The sequence below is a fragment of the Falco biarmicus genome, chromosome 1, assembly GCF_023638135.1.
Source record: "Falco biarmicus isolate bFalBia1 chromosome 1, bFalBia1.pri, whole genome shotgun sequence".
In the NCBI taxonomy this organism is placed as follows: domain Eukaryota; kingdom Metazoa; phylum Chordata; class Aves; order Falconiformes; family Falconidae; genus Falco; species Falco biarmicus.
Window position 1 is genome coordinate 75967237 of NC_079288.1, and position 23128 is coordinate 75990364.

Below are 23128 nucleotides of genomic sequence, written 5' to 3' on the forward strand. Positions count from 1 at the left end.
GTTTGGACCAGTGTTAAAAACAAAACTATTGGTTATGACCAGCACTGACAATATTGAATGGAAATGTCTTTAGCTGCTCAGTTACACTAGTGAAGAATGGAATTCAGTAAGGTGTGCAAGTTCTTGCACCTATTGAGCCAGAAATACTCATTCTAATTCATTTAATTCCATGAGGAAGCATAAAGTAAGAGTTAGAAACCAAATCAGATTTTGCATTATTCTAGAATCTAATTTGTGACTGAAGGCTAACAATTTTGAAAGACACACAAAACATATACAAAGTCCGCAATTTCAGTATGACTGAAATTAGGTGACTGCCCATGCTTCCAGGTAAGTGAACTGAAATGCAGATTGACAAAACCACCTCTTCAGAATTGCAACAGAAGACGGTGGAAAACAATATGAATTCTAGATGGCAGTAAGCTGTACCTGCTAGAGCCAGCATGCAAATTCAAAGAACAGATAAGGTAAAAAGCAGGTCTGGCATCCCATGGAGGCTCTGTGTGAAAGGTAATAGGCTAGCTGATGGCCCTTGCTGTGGTCTGGGAAATGACTACCCAAGCAAACCTGTAGGTAAGAATCAAATTATAATTTTTTTCCTTTAAACTACTCAGCTCCCTAACGATATGCAACCCACAATTTCATTTTATCTCCACTACAGATAGTATTCTGCTTATTAAGGCACCGAACAGAAACAAGCCTTCTATATGAGGACTTGTAAACACAATTACAAACACAAGCATAAATTACTAGTGAGTGCCATAGTGTAACACATATAGAGATATTCCAGTTCAGTTACTCATAGAAAAGTTACCGTCACCTGTCGTGCAACTTTACTAACAAAGGAAGCCTGAATTCAGTCTTAAGTGGACCAGTATGCAAATCCATTTGTACAGCTAGACATTCAAGGCAGAACAGAAGTGAAAAGAGTAATCCTTGCTTCCTCATAGCAGAAGCTAACCAAGTAAGAGCCTGATGTTTATTGCATGCTTGATCTCCAATGACAAAGTCTCACCTATTCGAATGAGTTTTGGATCAGGCACTTCATGCTTCAAGGCCCTAGCCTAGGCAAATAACTTCAGCATATTAATTCAACTAGTGAAATACACAGGTGTTTCACTACACTAGGTGTAAAACAATAGGTCAATATCATACTTCTGACCTTAAATGAAAACATTTAATACCAAGAATGAAGCATTGTAGCATGCCTGACAATGAATCGCATCAACATCCACATTCTTCTCTGCAATGTATGTTTTTACAGAAGTTCCCTAAACGCAAATTACCTTGATTGACCAGCCTTCATTTTCTTTGATGAACTCCTGACAGACTACCAGATCATATGCTTATGAAGCCCTTTCCCCAGTTAGCAATACCTTTTCTTACTGTAATTTTTCAGATTTTCTTCCCTGGTAAATGGCAAACCACTTGTTTGGTTATCGGGTTGGTCGTTCTGAAAAGGTTCCAGGCCATCCAACTGTTACTAATGCTCTACATATACCTTTATTCCTTCCTGTTGACAGAACAGTTGAAGTGCACTTCCATTGTTTTCAGGAAAGGTGGTTATGTGAAGATTAAATGCCGGCGACCTTCGTTCTCTCTCCTGAGGAAAGATTTTGTTTAAAAACAACACGCGTGATTATATGCAAACATTTATTTCCCACCTTTACAAAACATACTCGTACATTAAAAAAAAACCAGGTTCCTATTTGTGTTCCAAATATATGGTATTTCCTCTTACTTTCACTGTATTTGAAGGATTTTGGCTTTAACTAAGCACAAAAATGGTTTTAGTTGCCACTGATTCCATGCACATACGGTTTCTGCAAAGTTAACTGGCACTCAGATGGAGGAGCCCTGGCATGCCAGCCAAGTAACTGAGTGGAGCCCTAAAATACTCTATAGGTTTATGTTGATTTAACTATTGCTTTCTTTCATGGAACAAAGAACAGTTTAGGAAGAAGAAACTGCAGAAAACAATTCAAACTCTACCATGGAATAGTATTATCCCTGAAGATTTTCTCAATAAAACTAAGGCTGTGCATCTGCTCCTCGTTTACTCTGCAGTTAACCTTTGTATTAGAGCATGTAAAACCCCCAGTCCTGCTCACTGCACAACCTAGGATGTCTGAACATGTTGAAAGGCAACACTAGCTACACTTATGATATCCTTTCGTCAAAACTAAAAATGTTAAATTCCCACTTATCTAAAACTATAGTATTTCTAAAACTTATCCAGGTCATCTATTTGACTTTCATGTGTTTCTTCAAAATCCAACCTATTATTTCTTCAGAAGGCAGAAATACAGAGAAACAATAAATAAGCTATTTTATTTAAGTCAAATTTTAACATGCTTGTGAAAATGACTGGATTGAAGGCTCTGGGCAACCCAGGCACTGGGTCTTACTCTGAATTCTCTTTGGCTACGGGAACACAAGTGAGGAAAATCAGCTTTCCTCTTCATATTACAAGAGGTAGCACTGCAAGAAGAGCTTCACTTTCTGACAGTACAATGAGAGTGAGCTACTGCAAACATTTTTGCTCCTATGACAAACCATGCATGGGCCCATCTTCTAAAACACGAATTTAGGTGCTTTAGTTGATATGGCAAGCGGGCTGCATCCATTCACTTAAGCAAGTTAGAAAGCATGGCAACCCTTGTTCATTAACTAGCTTAAACCTAATTTGAAACTATAGGTGGGAAAAAAAGTCTCCATACCCTATACATTTTTGCCCCTTCATAGGATCAGTTTTAAAAAATATTTGCATTAACCGTGTAATTTTGAAATGGGTTTAAATGACCTAGGTCTTTTAACCCGAAACCAGAGGCTTGCTATTGCATTAAATTCACATCAATTTGCTTGCATTAAATGATAAATGGTTCTTTTCTACTCTGGCCTCATTTTCATCCAAAAGAATGTAATCAATCACTCTCAAAAAATACTGTCCTGACTACCAGAAGCATTCCTGACTTTACTAAAGCACTCACTTTGTCCATCACATTTGTGACTAGATGTTTGCCTATTAAGGGAAGAAAACAAAACACTTTTCTTACAATCATGCAAAAATGCTTGAATTGTTATTCTGTGAAACAAATCCTTAAAAATTTGGCACATGACACAACTCGACACATCACACTGAGCTATTTTTCATGTGATTCTTCCATGTGAAAAATACATTCATGAAGCATTTTTTTTTTGTTTCCTAAGAAAACTTTTTGGATTATTTTACTTCTAAGAACACTTATACATTAGGAAGCAGTTTCTAGTGTAACTGCCAATCCAAATGATAAATTGTTTGGTATTTTACTTTACAGTTGCTTAATAAAATAAAAAGATGTATATTAAAAGGCATGTTTATTTTCCTGAACATTTACTGAAATTCTACTAAACTAAGTTAATAATTTTGAATATAATGGGCTATGACATCAAAATATATGATTGATAAAGGATTAAAACAAAGATTAAGAAATGTCAACAGCAAAAAGCAGAATGTTCACATAACAGGAAGACACGACCTTTCTGTCTTTATCAGAGAAGTTACACATGCCAAGATTTTTGGTGAAACGTGCTGGGTGATGAAAATTATGGAGGAGTGACAATGACAGGTTTCTTGGAGAGTTTATTCTAAATGGTGTTAAGAATGCTGATCTTTAAAACTGAACAATGTGTTATCAGGCAATACAACTGTGTGACAACAGTGCATCGCACACAACTAGTTTAGCATTACTAAATTTGACACGGGCCCCACTTACGAGGTGATGAGAACTAGTTTAGCATTACTAAATTTGACACGGGCCCCACTTACGAGGTGATGAGAACCATTGCTTTCTCCTGTGATACAGGCTACATGTTCAAATTGTAATTAACAAATAATTTATCTGTTACTTCGTTAATGCAAAGTATAGGGCAACATACTGCTTTCATGTACAGAAGTTTTACTTGTGCTTCACCACTTCAACTTTGACATTCTCAGAGGGTTTTTGTTTCCCTTTTTTCATTGACTGAGGCCAATTATTTCCAGTACATGACCATTTATACCATCAGAAAATGGATTTCAGGTAAGAGAAATTCTTTCAAAGGTGCTATCAAAATGTGTTCTTTTAAGATAATTTTACTTCATATTAACATCATCAAGCTTAAACAAATGTAATTAAAAGCAATTATACATTGATGTGATGGATGTGTCAGATCTTTAGTCAGATCGCTGCATGCAAGATGTGAGAAGGTGTGTTAATTTAAACAATGCCAACCAAGGCTGTAGTATACATACCAAGTGATTTTACATGCAGGAAAGGAGCAGTTATGGAAATGAAACAAATAAAAAAGGCAAAATATTGCAAAACAAAATATTTTATTAGATGAAAAACAAACTATATGCAATATATATTAGCTATATTACATCTTTATAAACATTAGTGAGCACTCTCTCCAAAACATATTAAGGCAGCGGCATCAATTTCATTATCCCAAGATACAACATTTAAAAAATAGATACCTAAGTGACTTCCCTTAAACATGCACCAGACATCAGTAATCTTTACAGGAATTTCAGCTTGGGTTCAAACATAATTTCTGCTCCATTTGAGAGTTTGCAACAGAGAGAATCTCTTACTTCAAGCTCTAGCACTCTGAATTCTAACAGCTCGTTCTGGTCTTTTGCATCTTGCATTTCATTCTTCAGCTGATGCTCTTCTTGTTCCATTCTGTAAATCTATGAGACAAACACAGCATCATAACACCCCATAAGCAAAGGAAAATACTGTACAGAGTTACGGGCCAGGAGTTTAGACAAAACTGCTAATTATTTCAGTTTCTCATTAGATGTTGGGCTGTGTCTTGGAGATAAAGAAGGAACATCACATCAGAAAGTATTTGTGAGAACTGCCAGCAGAAAATGGTCAAAGTTCTCTTAGAACAGTTATCTGGAAGTAGTATGAAAAGTGGTATGAATATTATATCGAAATAAGTTAAGCAATACAAGTTTTCTTTTGAAATCAAGTGAATGAAAATGGATTACATTAACATTTGGGTAGACTGTTCTCATTGTCTTTGTGTAACTGGACATCTACTCTTTACAGCATACGAAAGACAGTAATGGAGGGGGTTTAATACCTACTTTTTAATTTTCCAGATTTGCGCTTTGGAGTGCTAACAATGACAAAATAGAAGTTCAAAATTGACTATTCATTATGCCAACTAATAGCTTTGGTCTACTGTCTAACTTAACTGGGTGACCTTTTTATTTGTATAAAACTAAACAGAAATGTAATGTCTGGCATAACATACTATAATGCTTATAATACCCATGTAAGTGTCTGAATAAATTAAGTCCAACTGTAGCTACTTTTAGTCATGAATTTTTCTTTGGTTATCTTACTCCTATTATATTAATATAGACCTACTAATTAACAAATATAATCCTTTGACTTCCTAAGTACTCGCTAACTTTCCCACCAATATTGATGAAAAACAATGAGGATGTTTATCTCTTAGTATCTCGGACAGAAAATGATACAATAGTCTTAAATCAATCAGTATTACTTAATATGTGGAAAAACTTAAAAAATGGAAGGCTGAAGGGAGCAGGCACTTTTATTAGTGCTCAGGACAATAATAATCTTTGTGTAACTGTTTGGCAAAATACAAGATTCCACATTATGCTTAATACTATAGATTGTATTTTGTTGGACACTGGAAACATCAGCTAGCTTGGGATCTACTGTTCGCTATACAATTTGTAATTCCACAATAAAGAGAAGCTTCCATTTCCAAAGAGTACAAAAGCATATTGGTACTTTAATTAGACTTTTTTATCCAAATTTCTGTTTCTGAAGAGAAATAAGTAAGCAATTTTCATGTTGATGTTCCAGTACTTAGTACACCCATTTCCTTTTACCATTTCTTTTATGATAAAGGGAAGCAATTGTGAAAATATTCCAGACTATGAACACATACCTTCTCTAGCAATTCCTGATTTGTTCTGATTAACAGCTGCTTTTCTTCTACCCATTTTGAATCCTATGAGGAAGAAGAGGATTAAAAAAATTAAGATTATATATATTTTGTTAAGCAAGACTTACAAATGACCACAATAACTAGAAGATTTCAAACATCATTGTACATTCAAGCATAAAAGTGGTCACACATCAAAAAATAAAGCTATTTAGGTATTTCAAGGATAAACAGCATTTTATACTACAGAGGAAATAAAAGTTCCCTTCTTTTCCTGAAGCTGAAGACTTATTTGAGTCCTATAAGTCTTCTTTTACTTTCGTTTCCTAGTATGTTCCAGCTAAGCATATCTTTTAAAATCATTACATAGAGCAATTGTGGGTGAACACAGTTATATGATATTTCATAGCATTTAAAAAACATTTATTTACTCAGCTTAACTCAAAACTATTTCTTTCCATTGCAAAGAGTTGGTAACTTTCTTGCAAAATCAACCCATTTTGAGTGGCGTAATGCAAATCCGAATAGAGAATGGGAAGGGAAGAAAAACATTTTATTACCCCTAATGACTGAAAATAAGCTTCAATGGTATGCAGTTAATTGCCCTCTGCTAAAAGTGTGAGAATCAGGCTCATACACAGTGTTTGTGATATGGAATTCAAAGCTGTGGTGGAAGTGAAGTGATATAAGATATTCTATACTCCATTTGAAAACTGTATTTCCATTTGACCACTTGTTCCAAAGCCGATCTTTCCTTTTAGGTTTCTCCATGGCTTCAAAAGGCCTCATCAAATGTCCCTTTAAAGACCCAAGCTACAAAACCTCACCACTAGCCATAGCTAGGCATTCAGATTTAATGGATTATAACTGCCAAATTCACTTTGTTCTCCCTACAGAGAAAAGTTTTTTACATAACCTAGATCATACTGCTCTAATATGTTTAATAATACCAACATTTAACATGCCATACTAACTCTAGATCAGATTATTTTCTAGGTAAAAAGGACCACATCTATTTAAAATCTAGATATCTTTACTAAAGTATTAAGGCTGATACTTCCTTTGTCAGCAAGGTATTTGCACATTGATGCTGCATGAGAAATTAATAAAATCTGGCTATCCCAGTCCATTAACTAGCTTTGAAATATCAACCAAAAGAATCTAAATCATTATAACATTTACTCCAATTGGCATTCTTCAAAAACACTAAAAAGTTAATTTTTCTGTCTACTGTCCACTACAGTTTCATATTCTACTGTTCTTTCTCCTTTTCCCACTCATATACAAGAATGTGCAAGTACATTTCAACTTTCATGCAGTAAACAAGCTCTTCAGGGTTATGATAAGTATCATACTAAGAATAATATAATAAAATGAGTACTGAAAAGGCATGAAATTTGACAAGAACTTTTGAAACAAGTAAAAGAAATGTTGAGAATAAAATTCCATGTCTAGTTTAACATTTAACTAGCATTTTACTAAGGTCAAGGAACGAACAGGCTTGCACGCACAGATGTAGGGTGAATATTCCAATGCATGCATACAGTGAAAGGCAGGTTCAAAGGTTACATCAGACCAGGAGGTTCAACTACTCCAGTTTAAACAAGTAGAAGAAAAAGATTAATTTGCCCTATTGATAATTAACTTCTGTGTCTTTCTTCATGAAGTTCAACCTTACTTTCTGAGAAAACCTTAACTCCAGTAGAATTATATTTATGTACACACCAGGTCACTGGGAAAGCTGAGCTCACAATCCATCTGGCACATTATATACTCCAATATGTTCAGATTTATTATTTACCCCATCAATATCTTATAAGAATGTATTCCATTAATATAAAGTTTTTTATGCATGCACCTCAATGTACCTTGCAGAAATGGATTATTAGTTTTATTTTACATCTAGGGGAATTCTGACAGATCAATCTCATGAGAGATTAATTCTCTTAAAAGAGCCATTGGCACTTACTTTGAGATTCGACATAAATTGTTATAAGCCAAACTTCAAATATTTTTTTAACAATAAGATTCTAATCTCCTGCTCTGAATTTGACTTCAGGAGAATTGCAAAGGTCTTTGGTGCTTCTGTTTCCTAAAGCTGTAAAGGACAACTGAAAAATCCTGGGATAATATGCTAGGATCTTTTGATTCATTGTTTCCCTTTCAAAAGCACTTTAGGGACCGGTTCCCCAAATGAACATTTCAGAAGTATTATTCAATCACCATCACTACCATGACCACCTAAATGACAAGTAATAATAATAAAAAAATAAATCACATAGTGCACAAAGAAATGAGTTTATCATCACAACCATTTATTTTGTTGAATGTAAATACTAACAGGTCAGGAGAACCAAGCAGGTGCTAGAGCTCCCAGGGAGATACTCTGCCCACTTCTGTGGAAAGCTAATTCTCAGCACACAAACTAGCCCACTAGAGACAGTATCGTACTGCTCACTGGCACGCCCCTGTTGGCCTTCTCAGGATTAGTAAGAGATACAAGGTGGAAAATGTGGTTATGAATCTCATAAAGTAATAACTAATTAAATTCTAAGTTCCAGGCATACCTTTTTGATATACCATTCTGGAAGCAAAAATCACAGAAGTCATTTCTTACATAGGTATCCACCTTCACTTATCTTATTTACCAGCACAGTACTTAAATTTTACACTGTAATAGACAACTATTTTATGTTTTCAATTACACAGCAATTCGCCCACAACACCTTTATCATCAACACACTAAAATGTCAGCAGTAGATCCTTGAGAAGTCTTCAGTTTCATTTATTCTTCCAAAAGCTCGGTGACCCACCATTTTTAGATTGATAACAGTCTATTTTTAGTAAGATTTTATTTACATGGAATTTACTAAGCAAATTGCAGTTTGTGGAATCTAGCATAAACAATTTTAAACCTTAATTTTAATATTGTCCCCAAACCTTTGTATTTATACAGAATCGTACAGAATTCTTTCTTACAAAGAATAATAAAAATAGTAATATCATTAACTTGGCATTATTTGTAGGTTGTTTTTATTCAATCATTAGTCTTTGAAATTTATATCTACAGATAGCAATATTTTATATTACATACACTACCTGCAATCTTAAAATTGTTATTTCAAACAACAAAGCATAAAATTATATCTTCCCAATTTTCTCAGCGTGTTCTAGCAGTGAAGCACCTGAACATTTTCGAAATGCACTCTCATAACTCTTAATCAGCCTTCCTGAAGATCCTGGTCATTATTAAATATGCATCAGTAGCCACATCTTCGTCAAGTAATTACAAGATACAGTGCAGCATGAAGCCTAATTTTGATCTGTGTGATGGTATGGGAATTTGAAAGCAGTTGGGCCCTCTAAGAATTTACGCCTAGGACAGTGACACTGCAAGTGGCTTCCAGTAACCAGACATACTTGGTGGTTCATTTCTCTAGCTGAAGTGTGTGTGGAAGTGATTTTTTAAAAAAAATAATTTTCTATGCTACACACCAAAAATATTCTCCAGTACAAATATAGAATATTTATTTTATTGGAATTTATAGCAAATAAAAAATGGAAAACAGGAAAAAGGCCTTCACCCAATGACAACAGGAACAAAATTTACAATGCATGTACATGCGGTGATTTCAGCGTTATGCTATTATGTGTTAGAAAATTAATCTTTAATGGCATTTTCTTAGCCTATATAATACTTTCCTTTATTTAAGTAACCTATTGCTGGAGTAGCAATTAAGCCATATTTGTCACACTTAGACACCAGCAAGCAATGAAGATGGCAAGGGCACCACTGCATGCAAGGGAGAAAATGATGTGGTGGAGGACATTAAGAGAGCCGTTTACCTGTCCTTTCTCGATTAGAGCTTTCTCCAGGTCCTCAATTTTTGCCTGACACCTGAGAAGATCAGCTTGTAGTTGTTCACGAGTCTGGAGGAAAAAAAAAAGTTTCAAAAAGCATGCACATCCAGGTAGACAGGTAGATATAACTGCATGATGAATCAAAGTACACATACTTTCTACCCATTTACGGGCTGCCCAGTCAGTTTTTAATGCTTTTTTATCATCACATATTTAATGACAAAGCTTTTCCTTGGGGGCTGGGGTGGGGTGGGGTGGAAGTTAGGAACTGAAAGAGTTCTAAGAAGCTATTCATAAGCTTTAATAATTCAAGGTAATTGGGAAAAAAGGGGCAAGAAAGAAGGAGAATTGCAATAAGCCCTGAAAAAGGCCTACAGGTAAATAAAATATATTCACCCACAATAATTTACAAATCCCATAAAACACATAGGGGAGTCAGTTTTTCTCATTCTGTGTGATTATTACACTATTGCACTACAGTAGGTATTACCCCCTGAGTCCAGTGATGCACTAAAAGGGACTGAATCGTACCAGGTACCAAAAAAAAAGGATATAAACCAAAGGATATCTCTGGAGACCTTCAGCCACTGAGGTTCCTTGGGCTACTACCAGTACTTTTCCCACCATACTTCAGGTACCCTTTCACCCAAACAGTTTAAAAATTCCTACAGGGATTTCCTTCTGCGTGTTTGCATCTTTGGGTCCTTGTTGTTTACCTTAAGCCTCATCTAAAAGTAATAGGAAATGTTCATCCCATCAGAACACCGGGCCCTACAAAACTAGCCATGCAAAAAGCTACCTTCTGACTCATTCAAAAGATGGATTTGCGTGGATGTGACAAAAGAGATCACAACACCATTGAAAACAAAGAGCTACAATTACAAAGTGTACTAAAGGGAAAGTCTGCAAATAGCTGCAAAATAAAATTTAAAAAAGCTATTACAAAAATACCAGGGTCTCCTTTTCCATGAAGGCAAAGGAAATATATAATGGTCTCTCATGACTGACAGACACAAGGACCTCTGAAATCTTCCTTTAATGGTAGATGTAATTACACCCCCTCGCCCCAACTGTAGCTTCAGAAGTGATCTCCAAAGTCCTTGTTGCTTTCCCTGGCTAAGCGTCCTACTTAAAAAAAGAGTGCCAAATGTGACTAGGCTTTTGTAAGATGCTGAAGACTCTAACAAATGAAGCCATAAAGCAATAGTTCTAGTACTATAAGAACTGTATTTCACAGGGAGAAAAAAGTTAATGTTGATTGAGAGTCACTTCAAAGAACCTTGAAAAAACACATAACAAAACTCGACACATATTAAAGTAAACCCTGAATCTTCTAGATACTCGTTCTGACGGTCAAGGACTAACATTTTTAGCTGTAAATAACTCCAAATAATGTCAAGCAGTCTACATTCTTCTGTAACTGTTATCTGGAAAGCTTTGCTTTTGAACACACAGAACTGCTCTCACAAGCACACTGTTTCTATACCTGAGAATATTCAGTAAGTGGATTTTATAATGCTTGTCAGAGAAAATGACATGGATGAAACAGCACACATGTAAGCCTAATAACCATCATCAAACTAGCAATATAGAATTTTGTGAATATTTTATTTATTGTTCAAGTAGTGGAACCATTAAACTAATGGCAGCTCCTACCTCTGGGATAAATTGAGTCCATCCCCATCAGTACTTTTTAAACCACATTAAAATCTTTGTCTTTCTGTATTATTAACAACATGTTGCGGTGGCACAATACAACGAAGGGCGCATGTAGCAAGGCAGTAATATGCAATAGTTCACAATATTTAATATTTAACATGTTTCTCCATTTCTGGGGTACAGGAGGTATTTTTGGGGGGTAAGTAGGTTAGGGGTTTTTTAACGCCTAAACACTTTTTAGAATCACAGTCTCACTGAGGCTGGAAGGCATCACCTTTCCAACTTCCATGGTCAAAGCGGGAAGGCACCTAGATAAGGCTGCTTAAGACCTTGTCCAGTGGGGTTCTGAATATCTCAAGGGACGAACATTCCACAGCATCTCTGGGAAACCTGCTTCAATGTTTGACTGCCTTCAGAGTAAGACGGGTTTTTTCTATGCTTAAATAGTATTGTATTTGAATTTGTGACTGTTGTATCTTGTCCTTTCACTGGATCCCACTGAGAAGTCTGGTTCCATCTTCTCTACTCCCTCCATCAGGCATTTACACAAACTGGTAAGATATCCCCGAGCTTTCTCTTATCCAGGCTGAACATGCCCAGCTCAAAGCCTCTCCTTGTGTATCACGCTCTCCAAGCCCTTAATCATTGTGGCCCTTCACTGCATTCTGTCCCGTATGTCTGTGTTTTTCTAATACTTGCCCAGAGATGAACCCATGTGCTGGTTTTGGCTAGGGTAGAGTTAATTTTCTTCACAGTAGCTCGTATGGGGCTGTTTTGGATTTCTGGAGGAAACAAGAGTTGATAACACAGGGATGTTGTGCTCTACACAGAGCCAGGGACATTTCTGCTCCTCACCCCACCCACCAGTGAGTGGGCTGGGGGGCACATGGAGGTTTGAGGACTCAGCCAGGACATCTGGCCCCACCTGACCAAAGGGATATCCCATACCATGGGACATCATGCTCAGCATATAAAGCTGGGGGAAGGAGGAGGAGAAAGGGGGGGCATTCAGAGTTATGGTGTCCCAAGTGACCATTACCTGTGATGGAGCCCTGCTCTCCTGGAGATGGCTGAACACCTGCCTGCTGATGGCAAGTAATCAGTGAATCCATTGTTTTGCTTTGCTTGTGCACATGCCTTTTGCTTTACCTGTTAAACTGTCTTTATCTCAACTCACAAGTTTTCTCACTTTTATCCTTCTGATTCTCTTCCCCATCCTGTCAGGCGGAATGAGTGAGCAGCTGTGTGGGGTTTAGTCAACAGCTGGGGCTAAACCACAACCACCCAGCACTCCAGATGTGGCCTCATCAATGCCGAGTAGAGAGGAAGGATCACCTTCCATTGGTCTGCTGGGGACCTTCTTCCTAATGCAGCCACTGATGATACCTCCAGCTGAACTTCCTGCCACCCTTTAAGATATTTCAGCCAATTTTCACTCTACCTTAGTATCCCTTTGTCTAGTCTGTACTTTATCAGTTTGCCTAAGATAATCTTATTAGGGAGAGTGTCAATGAAGTCAAGATAAACAACATCCACTGCTCTCAACTCACCTGCCAAGCTAGTCCCCTCATCACAGAAGGCTATCAAGCTGGTTAAGCATGATTTCCCTTTTGTAAAACTACACTGATAACACCCAGTCACCTTCTTGTCTTTCAGGAATTTGGAAACAGTTTCCATGATTATTTGCTCTATCCCTTTCCTAGGGATGGAGGTGAGAATGACCAGCCTTCAGTTCCCCAGATCCTCCTCCTTGCCCTTCTTGAAGACAAGTAACATTTGCTTTCTTACAGTCCTCAGGAACCTCCCACAATTGCCATGATGCTCCAAAGATAATTGAGAATGGCCTCACAATTACATCAGTCAACTCTCTCAGTAGTCAGCAGTCTGCAGGTTCAAGCTGTACTTGATGCACAATGAAGGACATGGGGTGAAGATGATGAAGTTTCAAGCCCTATGGCTATTGCTTACCCTTTTGGATGTTACATGCTCTCTGGTCATCGATCATAATAGTTATTCAGTCAGAGGAGCACTTGGAAATATGCTACATTTCTAGACATGCCCCTATCTGCAAGGAGATGTGATAAAGTAGAAGAATTTTAGTGTCTAGTTAACTCAGTTCTATTTGATGTCACTGCTGTACAGTGAATAGATCTGCAGACTGAGTCAGAGCTCACCAATTCATTTTGAAGTGATTTCTCACCTCCCCATTTTGGAAAAAACAGAATGGAAGATGTTAGCGTGACTTCTGCTAACCTCATCTCTGCACTAAATGGTTTAGTGGTGGCAGAAAGGTAAATCAAACCAGAACACATACTCTGTCACACATCAACTACCTATAGTACAGAGATTGCTGAGAGGATAAAAAACCCCATTTATTTCAGAGAGAGCAAACAATGACACATCCTGACATTTAATAGGAACAACAGTTAGCTATGTGCTTTTTAGTGTAAGAATACTCTCAAACTGATAATTTTTTTAAGAAGAAATTATGATTTCACATATTCTACAAAACATTTGAAGAAAAACTTCCCTTGTCAGATTTGGGTCAGATTTTTAATATACTCATATGATAAAAGTACCTAAGTACTAACAAAAACCTATTCTCCAATTCTTTTAAATCCATTATATTGCTATCCAAATTGCAAGTTCAATTGGGATCTCATTCTCAATAACACTCTTACTACCAAAATCTTTAATATATTATGCATGCTAGATTAAAGTATGAGATCTTTGTTCTGATCCCACCAGATGAAGCTGAATTGTCACCTTACTGTTAATATCCTCTAATCCTCAAAAACATCGTGCTTTGCATTGCACTGACCTGCAAATATACCTCCTGCTATTCCAAGTTATTTCAACTTTTTCAATGATTTCAGAGTTAAAAGGCATTTCAGTTAAAAAATTACCCTTGCTTCTCTCTCTGCATCCAGTGTTCCACCAACTTGTTCTTGAAGCAATGCATATGCTCTTTGCAAAGCTTGATATTCTCTTGTTAGCTGGCAGAACCTTAGTTCAGCTTCTTCTTTAGGTGTGCTCTTAATGAAGAGGGGGAAAAGAAGTGGGTTTGTGTAAATATATATGATAATGGGTTTGTTTATGTAGACAGATAGATACACACAACAAGCAACAACAACAACTCATACTGAGTCTCAAAGGTTTAAAAAACTGAAAGAAGTAGAAATGGAAGGATGATTTGAGGATAATGCAGAAATGCAGATATCAGTAACTGTGTCTATCTTACAATTTCAGGACAGTGTAAGTTACTATATAAGGCAGTAACATATAGAAATGGGAAGAAACTGACTGGGGAAAGATGAGATAGAACAGTTCTATGCACCACTGTCTTCAGCAACCCCAGAGCCACAGGAGCTTCTGAAGGAGCTCATTCTATTTGTCATGCAGTCCATCACTCCCTTGTTACTCTTTTTCTCTACCATGCCAGGGTAAAGCATTTTACCAGCACAAGCACACTAACACAGAAGTTACATTTCAAAAGCCATAAGATGGGGGGTAGAGGTGGGTGGGTGTGTGCTTTGCTTTTTTTTTTTTTTTTTTTTTTTTTTTTTAAGATGAAGTATTTTTAATGTCTTAATTTTCTTGGAATTTTGAGCAACTGACATAAACACCTTCAAGGTCTTTCCTTATAATGCTGAGGGCAATAAATGTCCTTCCCTTTAATTAATTTTTGCTCCAGGAACTCAAGCTCCAAGGAAAAGAGATTACAATATTATTAGATATTAAACCTAGGAAAATAGAAAGCTTCTTGTAACTGAGGAGTATTAGGCACAAGCTAGTGAACAGGAAAGAAATATGAAAAAGAGCATCTAATTCATGCTTTGTCCTCAGCCTTGCAATCTTTTAAAGTAGGCCAGCTGCACTGTATATCACAGAGCTGAGACAAAACCTGTCAGTGGGTATTTACTACCTATGATCATTTAAGCCTTAATGAATTGCAAAAGCCTCTCTGAGTATTGTAAGTATACAAAAAAAGCCCTGGTTGTATCAGAACTGTCAAATAAATTAGAAGGTTGAAAGGGAAACTATTGTCTATTAACTATTGACTTTTGGCAAAGCAACATTCATATTCATTTTCTTTTGACTAATAAGAAAGGGCTTGAGAAAACCAATTTTATTTCTGAGCCCAATATCTGCCAAATCTGTCAGGCAAAATATTATCTTATTAATTCTATTGCAATGACTGTCTGTGTTACTGGACTTGAAACAAGATAAAGCAATTTTCTGCCAAATTTTTCATAGTTCCTGTGCCAGAATAGCTAAAAACAAATGTTTGCCTTTATATTCTATGTCAATTTCTATAGAATTTAAGAACAAATCAACTACTACTTACATCTTCCAAATCTTCTTCTGGTGTTGCTGGTGTTCTGTCTGTTTTATCCGTGTTATATGAAGTTACAGATGATGTTTCTGAATCGACAGATTCTTCATCAAATCCAAAAAATGTCTCCACAACATGCCTCTGAAAAGTTAGTTTTTCTTAGTTACTAGCAAAACAGTTGGAAAACCCCAGTGACTCAGTAAGCAGTAGCCAAGTTCTCCTCTGACCATTATTTTAGTATTTAGGAAGAAAAAAGTTCCATTATAAATCCTTGTTCTCTGATTAAAGGAGCTACGTTCTCAACAACATCCGTGTAAGAACCTCCAAGAACTAACCGCAGGTAGCACTGGGTAATTGCCAATAGAATAATGCTTTAGCAATAGTATAAAAGCTGATTTTTCCAAAATCATACAGATCTCACAAGATTCACAGTAGCGGAATGCATTATCTATTCAGAAGAAAGTAATGCAGTACAATGCAACACATAATATGTGGAACCAAAAGGGAAAAAACATTCCTAAGAACAATGTGGAACAAATTTCATCATTCATTCTCATTTGAAAAAAAGAAAAAAAGAAAAAAAGAAAAAAAGATTGATTTATAATATCAATTTTGCAAAATCCTACTTAAAATTATAAATTGCTGCTTTCCATTCTTTTTTCAATATGTCTTTCTCAAGTTTTTCAAAACTTTGCTCCAATATTATGACTAAACAAAAAAACTATGCCTAGAGAAAAGCAGCATTTCAATGCAGATTTTAAAAATGTTACATAATGTAATCAATTAAATGCATGCTTACAGAAAACTAAAGAAAATGAGTAGCCAATGGAAGTGAATAGTACAATACTTATTGTGAAACATGTGTTTTATATAAAATATCACAACTATAATAATTCTTTCCATTTTAAAAACCCCCTTTCCATCAGTCTTCTAACATATGCTCAGAAAGCAGCAAATTTCCATAGACAATTCCACTGTTCACAAAAATAAAATTGTTTTAAACATTTAACTAGAAAAAGTTTTTCAAGTATTTTTCCTTCCCAAATAACAGTAACAAAAGTTAACTGTTATTAATCAATAGAAAGCCTAACTTTTTACACCACACAAGTGTTCTATTAATCCAACACAAATCTAGAGAAGCAAGAAATTATGGAAAAGAAAAAAAAATAATAATGGTGTTGCTGGAAAAATGGAGCCAGGTTACGAAACGTTGTAGACAGCAAGGCTAGTGAAGAGAGGTGGCTCTAAGAAGATGAAGAAAAATCTGTCTATCCACCTCTATATTTTTTAACACTGCTTGATGCTGAATCACAGATCCTGATGTCACAGTTTTTTCCAGGTATTTTGTTTTGGTTTGTTTTTAATATAAACCACAGGTTGTATGTGAGAAGATAACAACCTTGTTTCATTAAAGAAGCCTAAATGATGAAAAAAATTATCAGTTGTTATTAATTCAGAACACTAGACGTCTTACATCTCAGCAAAGCCAAACTCACTGAGTGGAATCATGAGCTATCAATTTCATTCAAGATACTGAAAGGTTTTATTTTATTTATAATGCCTATCTAATTATGAATTCCAAATATTTACTTTTCCCTACAGTCTTCTAGGCTTACCTAACCTTATACATTCTTCCAGTTTGTCTACAAAGTACCGTCTTCGCTTTCTCACAAAGCCCCATAATGCTTAATATGGCTTTTGACTCAGCATAGCTCACATCAACAGCCAAAATACTCTATCGTGGTTTAAGTGGTACCACAAAATCAGACCTGCAGGTGTGCCTCAGTGCCTGCATGACACCATGGACTCCATTTACAGTGTGCAGCCCTGCTTACTATGGTTCACCAGCTCACATCATAAATTAAACTACTTCATTATTGTTTCAAAGTACAGCTGACCCCACTCAAACTACCAAAGACAGCTTCAAGGCCCTGTTCTGAACCACTTAATTGCTTCACTTAAGATGAACCCTTCAAATAATTTTAAAATTTTCATTCAGTCTGCATTTTAAAATTAACTAGTTCTGCTAAATTCTCCTTCTGAAAGGATGTTATCCACTCAAAAAAACAAAAACAACCCCCAAACCAAAAAGCCACGTGCATACAGAAAAAGATGATGCAGCAGAGAAGGAAAAGAGATTCTGAAAAATCTTCAGAAACCACCTTCCTTTGCAAGTTACTAGACCACTATTTAGTGTATTCACAAGAAAAGGATTGCAATTATAGCACTAAAACCCTGTAAAGACACATTACTTGGTTGTATAGGCAGCACTGTGATCCTTTCAACAGGGAGAGATGTGTCTATGGTTCTTCAGAGAAACACTTTCCTGGGATAATTTTATCGTTTCCTCCAGCATTCACATGCTACTACACCAGTTTGTTCACTGTTCTGTCCTACTTAAAAAACAAATCATAGAATCATGGAATCCTAAAATCATTTAGATTGGAAAAGGCCTTTGAGATCATCAAATCCAACTGTCAACCCAGCACTACCAAGTCCATCACCAAACCATGTCCCTATGCACCACATCTACGCTGACACCAGGAACAGGTTTAAGCTCTATTCTAGAAATATCAAGACTTATCCAGAAAGCTAATGTGTTCTCTCACACTCAAATTACAAACATTTCAGACTCCTCTCTCATGAAAGTACAAAGGTTTACCACAAAAACTGAGGTATAGCTAGCCCTTGGGAGATGGCCTGTTGAGCATTTCTCTCACACTCAGTACTGATTGCAGCCTATAATCATTCAACACTAATTGTACCAGTAAATATTGGGAGCTGAAAATAGGGCTAAAGAAACGGTGCTACCTTCAAGTTGTAAGGAAGACAAATTTACAATTTGGGTTGCCAGGTCAACTCATCAAGAAGAACCTTCTGACTCCAAACCGATGAGCAGACAGTTTCATAAAGACCAAAGCAGGTTATACAGAGGTAAAGAAGATGGTGGCAGGTAAACAGAACCCAAGAGACTCATGAAAACCGCATCCTCATTTTACAGTGCAGATGCCTTTTACTCAAAGATGCTGGGAGCAAACCCAAAACAAAGCTGCATGAAGACCCTTATGCCCATACTTCTATATTCTGCTCTTCTGCCTGTAACAGCTTCCCTGTGGATGGGGCTCAAAACAATCAGCCTGTGCTTCGGAGGGATCAGACAAGGACAGGCAAGTCAGATGACTGAACAGCTGACCTGCTCCTTTCTCCTGCTTCAAGGGTGCTTGCCCTCAAAAATGACAAACACACTTCAGTAAAGCTCAACCAAAACTTGCAATAAAGTCTAGGCTTGAGGGCTGACAAAATAAATGAGTCAAGTCTTCGCTTTGAAAAGGTTGGTAGAAGGGACTTTAAAAGATGGAGAACAAAACTCCATTTTATTATCACATATATGGCACAGAGAAGACGATACCATGAAGGCCAGCATCAGTTTAGTTAAAACTGACAGTAAGACTTATTATACAGGGGGGTTTGCTATACCTCCACTATACAGTCACTTCTGTAGATTACTCAGTTTAAGAATGTATCTTCCTTTAACCCTGCATGCACACATCTCCCCCACATCTATTCAAGGAGTGAAAAAAAACAGAAAAGGAGTGGGTTTGATTTTACTTAAATGTATATAGGTTTGAGCAGACACTTTAAGCAATGCCATTATTTTAACAAAAGATACCAGCTGCATTTAAACACTTTACTAGTAGCAAAAGTAGGGAAAAATAATTGGCATATATTAATAAATAAATCACTTTATTATTAGATGGGAGGGAATTAGGCAAGAAAATTAATATTCCCCATCACACTAAAAAAACCCAACACTTCAAGGACAGTTAAAAGTCAAAACCTGTTAAATGCTATACAGATTGCCTATGGTATTTGGAGATATGAGTGAACCACTTATTTTTAATGGCTCCTTGCTCTTTATAGAAGCTGTACATTTATCATTTTGTGGAGCAGATGCTTTCCACAGAAATAGAGACAAGGTATTTAACCATTGTATATTAACTGTACGTGAATGAATTGCTTCATGACATGATTACAAAATAGCTGGTTTTGCTGTTGATCAACTAGTATGTGAAGAAACTAGCTACAAGAAGTGATGCACAGCAAAACCAGAACAAGTTAACTGTTAAGGGAACAGCTGTAGAGGAAAAAAAAGGATTAAAAAAAATAAATAAATGACATCCGATTCACAAAAAGTTTGTTGATAAACACTGTAATAAATAATAAGGCATAAATAAATATACCAACTCCAAGGGAGATTCCACGTTCAGCTCAACAGCTGAATCACAATAATTTTCGAAAATTATATAAAATCATATACAATACTCACTGGATTTTTGTAACCAGATACTATTTTCATTGGATTTTCATTCAAACTTTTCTTAAAAATGGGAACATAGTTAACTTATTTTTTTTTTTTACATTGATTTGTACATTTGTTACTTCTAAATAATAAGTTAATAACTGAGAAGATAGTCACATAAATTGGTGAAAAATTCTTATTTAAATTCTAATTTCTACTGATTACTGCCATGCATTTAGTGGCAAGTATTTTTCATGTGGATTTATATCAATGTTTTCCATAATTTTAAAGTAAAATTATGCACTAGGTCTTTATAACTCAAGTATTAAGGCACCTGCTGAACTATGGTGCTCAGTAAACATGGAAGTTTAGAATATCACAAATCAATAGTGACATGTAGACTATATTATGTGCAAATTTCAGTATGCCCTCATGTTTTTAATGGTTTGGATTAGATATACTTACATATAAATAAACTGATTTCTCTTTTATTAAAGTAGCTTCACTTTACATTTAAATATATCATTTTCAAGTACTTAATCTACCATCATGAAAATGATCCAAGAATTTCCTTGTAATGCAATCAGATGAGCTAATCAGTAACTTCTTACCTTCATGTTTATATGTCATTTCTTGGCAGCCAGAAAAATACAGGCACACCAAAGCACAGAGGCAGACAAAAAAAGAAAAGTATAAAACAAGAAATATGAACTCCATCACACCAGTGTGCAGGTTTTCCACTATCACAAATACAATTTATTGAAGTTTAAATAAAGAAACAAATCCATAGAGCCCTGCAGTTGCCAAACAAACTGGGCAATTATGTCTTATTTTCAAATGCATGAACTCCATCAGTCACGGAATCACTGTAACTCCATCCTTGGTATCAAAAATAAACAAAACTCAAAAAATACTGTTTCTGGAGTTTCTTGGTTGTTTCACTATCAAAAGTGGAAAGAAAAAACCCAAAAAACCCCAAACAACAAAAACCCACCTGGAAATAAAGTATGCTTTGGACAGCAGAAGAAGATTCACTTCCACTGTATCTTTTTCCTAACATGTCCAATGGCACATTAATGTAAAAAAAAAACAACAAAAAACAAACAAACAAACAAAAAACAAACAAACAAAAAAACCCACAAAACCCAAACCCAAACAAAATAATAATAATAATTTTTAAAAGACCACAAAAACCCCAACACATCCAAAAAAAAAGCAAAACTTCTATCAATTTAGGCTGCTTCACCTCAGAGAAAAGTGTCCTGCAGTACCTGGCTATACAAGTCACTATATTACTCCTCTAAAAACTTGTAACCACAGAGGTTATAAAGCCCATCCCACTATGCTGCTCCTTTCCTCTGGGACCCTGAGACAGTTGCCAGCACTGCTCTATGGACTCCTGTGCCCCATGGTAATTAAAAGAGTGCTCAGGCAAAGCTACACTAGCAACAGTAACCTAGTGCACCCACAGAGCTCCAGAAATAACACAGATGTAACTGAAAAAAAAAAGAAACAACCAAACAACCCAAAAACAACAGAAACCACAAAACCCAACCCCCAAAAAACAACTAAAATTAAATCCTAAAGCTTCTCAGTTGAACTGATGTTATTTAGACCCAAGCAGGCTATAAAGGCTATTGGACTGGTCTGACAGATTGGTCACACAAGCTGTCTCAAAGATGGAGAAAGGCATACCATAGATTCTGTTCCAGACAAAAGGAAGCACTGTCAGGAGAATACTCATTAGAAAACACACACAGACACCAGCCAGTCAGTCAGAGTACCTCAAAAATTAAGGAAGCTGAAATGTGAGTGTTAAGTCTTCAACCTGTGCACCAAGTTCCTGTTTATTAAAACAAAACAGGAATCTTTCCATACCTTCTAGTCTGAGCTTATCTGACCATTTTCATGAAACCTAATTCTTACCAGTTACTTCCTTTTTCACTTTGTCAAAGGAAGTGGGACACAGCTGGAAACAGATCCAACTCCAACAGCCAAAAGCGTTAATTCACTGTGTTAATGCTAATTTTACATCTAACAAATCTTAGAAAAGCAGAGCCAAAGATTTAAGTCAGTAATCTTTTCTGCGTGGTTGGTTAGGACAGATACACCCATAATTTCATCTACTCTTATATATAGGTTATCATATGTATGATATAAAAATCTTGCAGAATACAGATATACACTTGCACAGTACATGTCTATGTATAAAGCAACTCATCTTAGACTGCCTTTATAGCCCATGGAGAGAAATGGGCAATTTCAGAACAAGACTCATACGGCCTATTTAGATATCTACTTCCAGAGGAGAACAGTCACCACTTAATGTTACTTTGTCCAGAGTGAGATGTCTAAATCTCACCTCTGTTAATTCTACCATTTTCATCTGGGTTCCTGAGATAGGCTGCAAAAACAGAGGATGAAGATGGTACAATCTCAACAGCTCATCTGAGTAAGGAACCCATTCTACATAGATTATTTAAATAATAAGCTGCTGGAAAACTGTGGGAAACACAGCTTCCTTTGAGGATTTTGATCCTCACAAGACCACACAGGTGACCTGGATAGAAACTAGCCTATATGCCAGGATTGGATTTTTAGAAGCTATCATCAACAGTGTTTAAACTCCAAGTCAACACTGCATATACACGTAAATAGCCTACAGTTTTATACGATGGCAGGTAATAGGACACAACAAATATATTACTGATTACTTCTCTTCCTTAAGGAATTAACTTATTTAAAAACTATAGTTATATAGGAATTAGTATAGTATATATAGTCCAAGTAGTATAGTATATATAATCCCATTCACTCTTCTCACACAGCTTTCTCTCTCTTTTTCACTTGTTTTTGTTTTATAGTCCTCTTTTCCTCTAAGGAGATAGCATCAAATAAAATTCAAATAGCTAATTCCATATGCACACCAAAGAGCTAATAGACAAGGGGTGGAATAACTAGCGGGAGTTATGTCTGCTACGGATGAATTTGTTCTTTCTGGTGTATCTATCATCATA

The 23128-nt window shown here is 36.1% G+C and overlaps 1 protein-coding gene and 1 long non-coding RNA gene across 9 annotated transcripts in view; one reads left to right on the plus strand and one right to left on the minus strand.

Moving 5' to 3' along the window:
* JAKMIP1 (janus kinase and microtubule interacting protein 1) overlaps window positions 1-23128 on the minus strand; it is a 249911-nt gene that overhangs the window by 120943 nt on the left and 105840 nt on the right. For all 8 annotated transcript variants that reach the window (XM_056338882.1, XM_056338907.1, XM_056338874.1 and 5 more), the window contains 6 exons: window positions 15824-15952; window positions 14382-14510; window positions 9802-9885; window positions 5959-6021; window positions 4616-4714; window positions 1502-1603 (listed from right to left, as the gene is read on the minus strand). In XM_056338882.1, the coding sequence (XP_056194857.1) occupies window positions 1502-1603; window positions 4616-4714; window positions 5959-6021; window positions 9802-9885; window positions 14382-14510; window positions 15824-15952 (606 nt within the window). The remainder of the gene's footprint in view (window positions 1-1501; window positions 1604-4615; window positions 4715-5958; window positions 6022-9801; window positions 9886-14381; window positions 14511-15823; window positions 15953-23128) is intronic.
* LOC130149373 (uncharacterized) lies at window positions 1612-5928 on the plus strand. The gene is made up of 3 exons (XR_008821892.1): window positions 1612-3758; window positions 3812-4061; window positions 5135-5928. It is a non-coding gene; the product is annotated as an uncharacterized LOC130149373 (long non-coding RNA).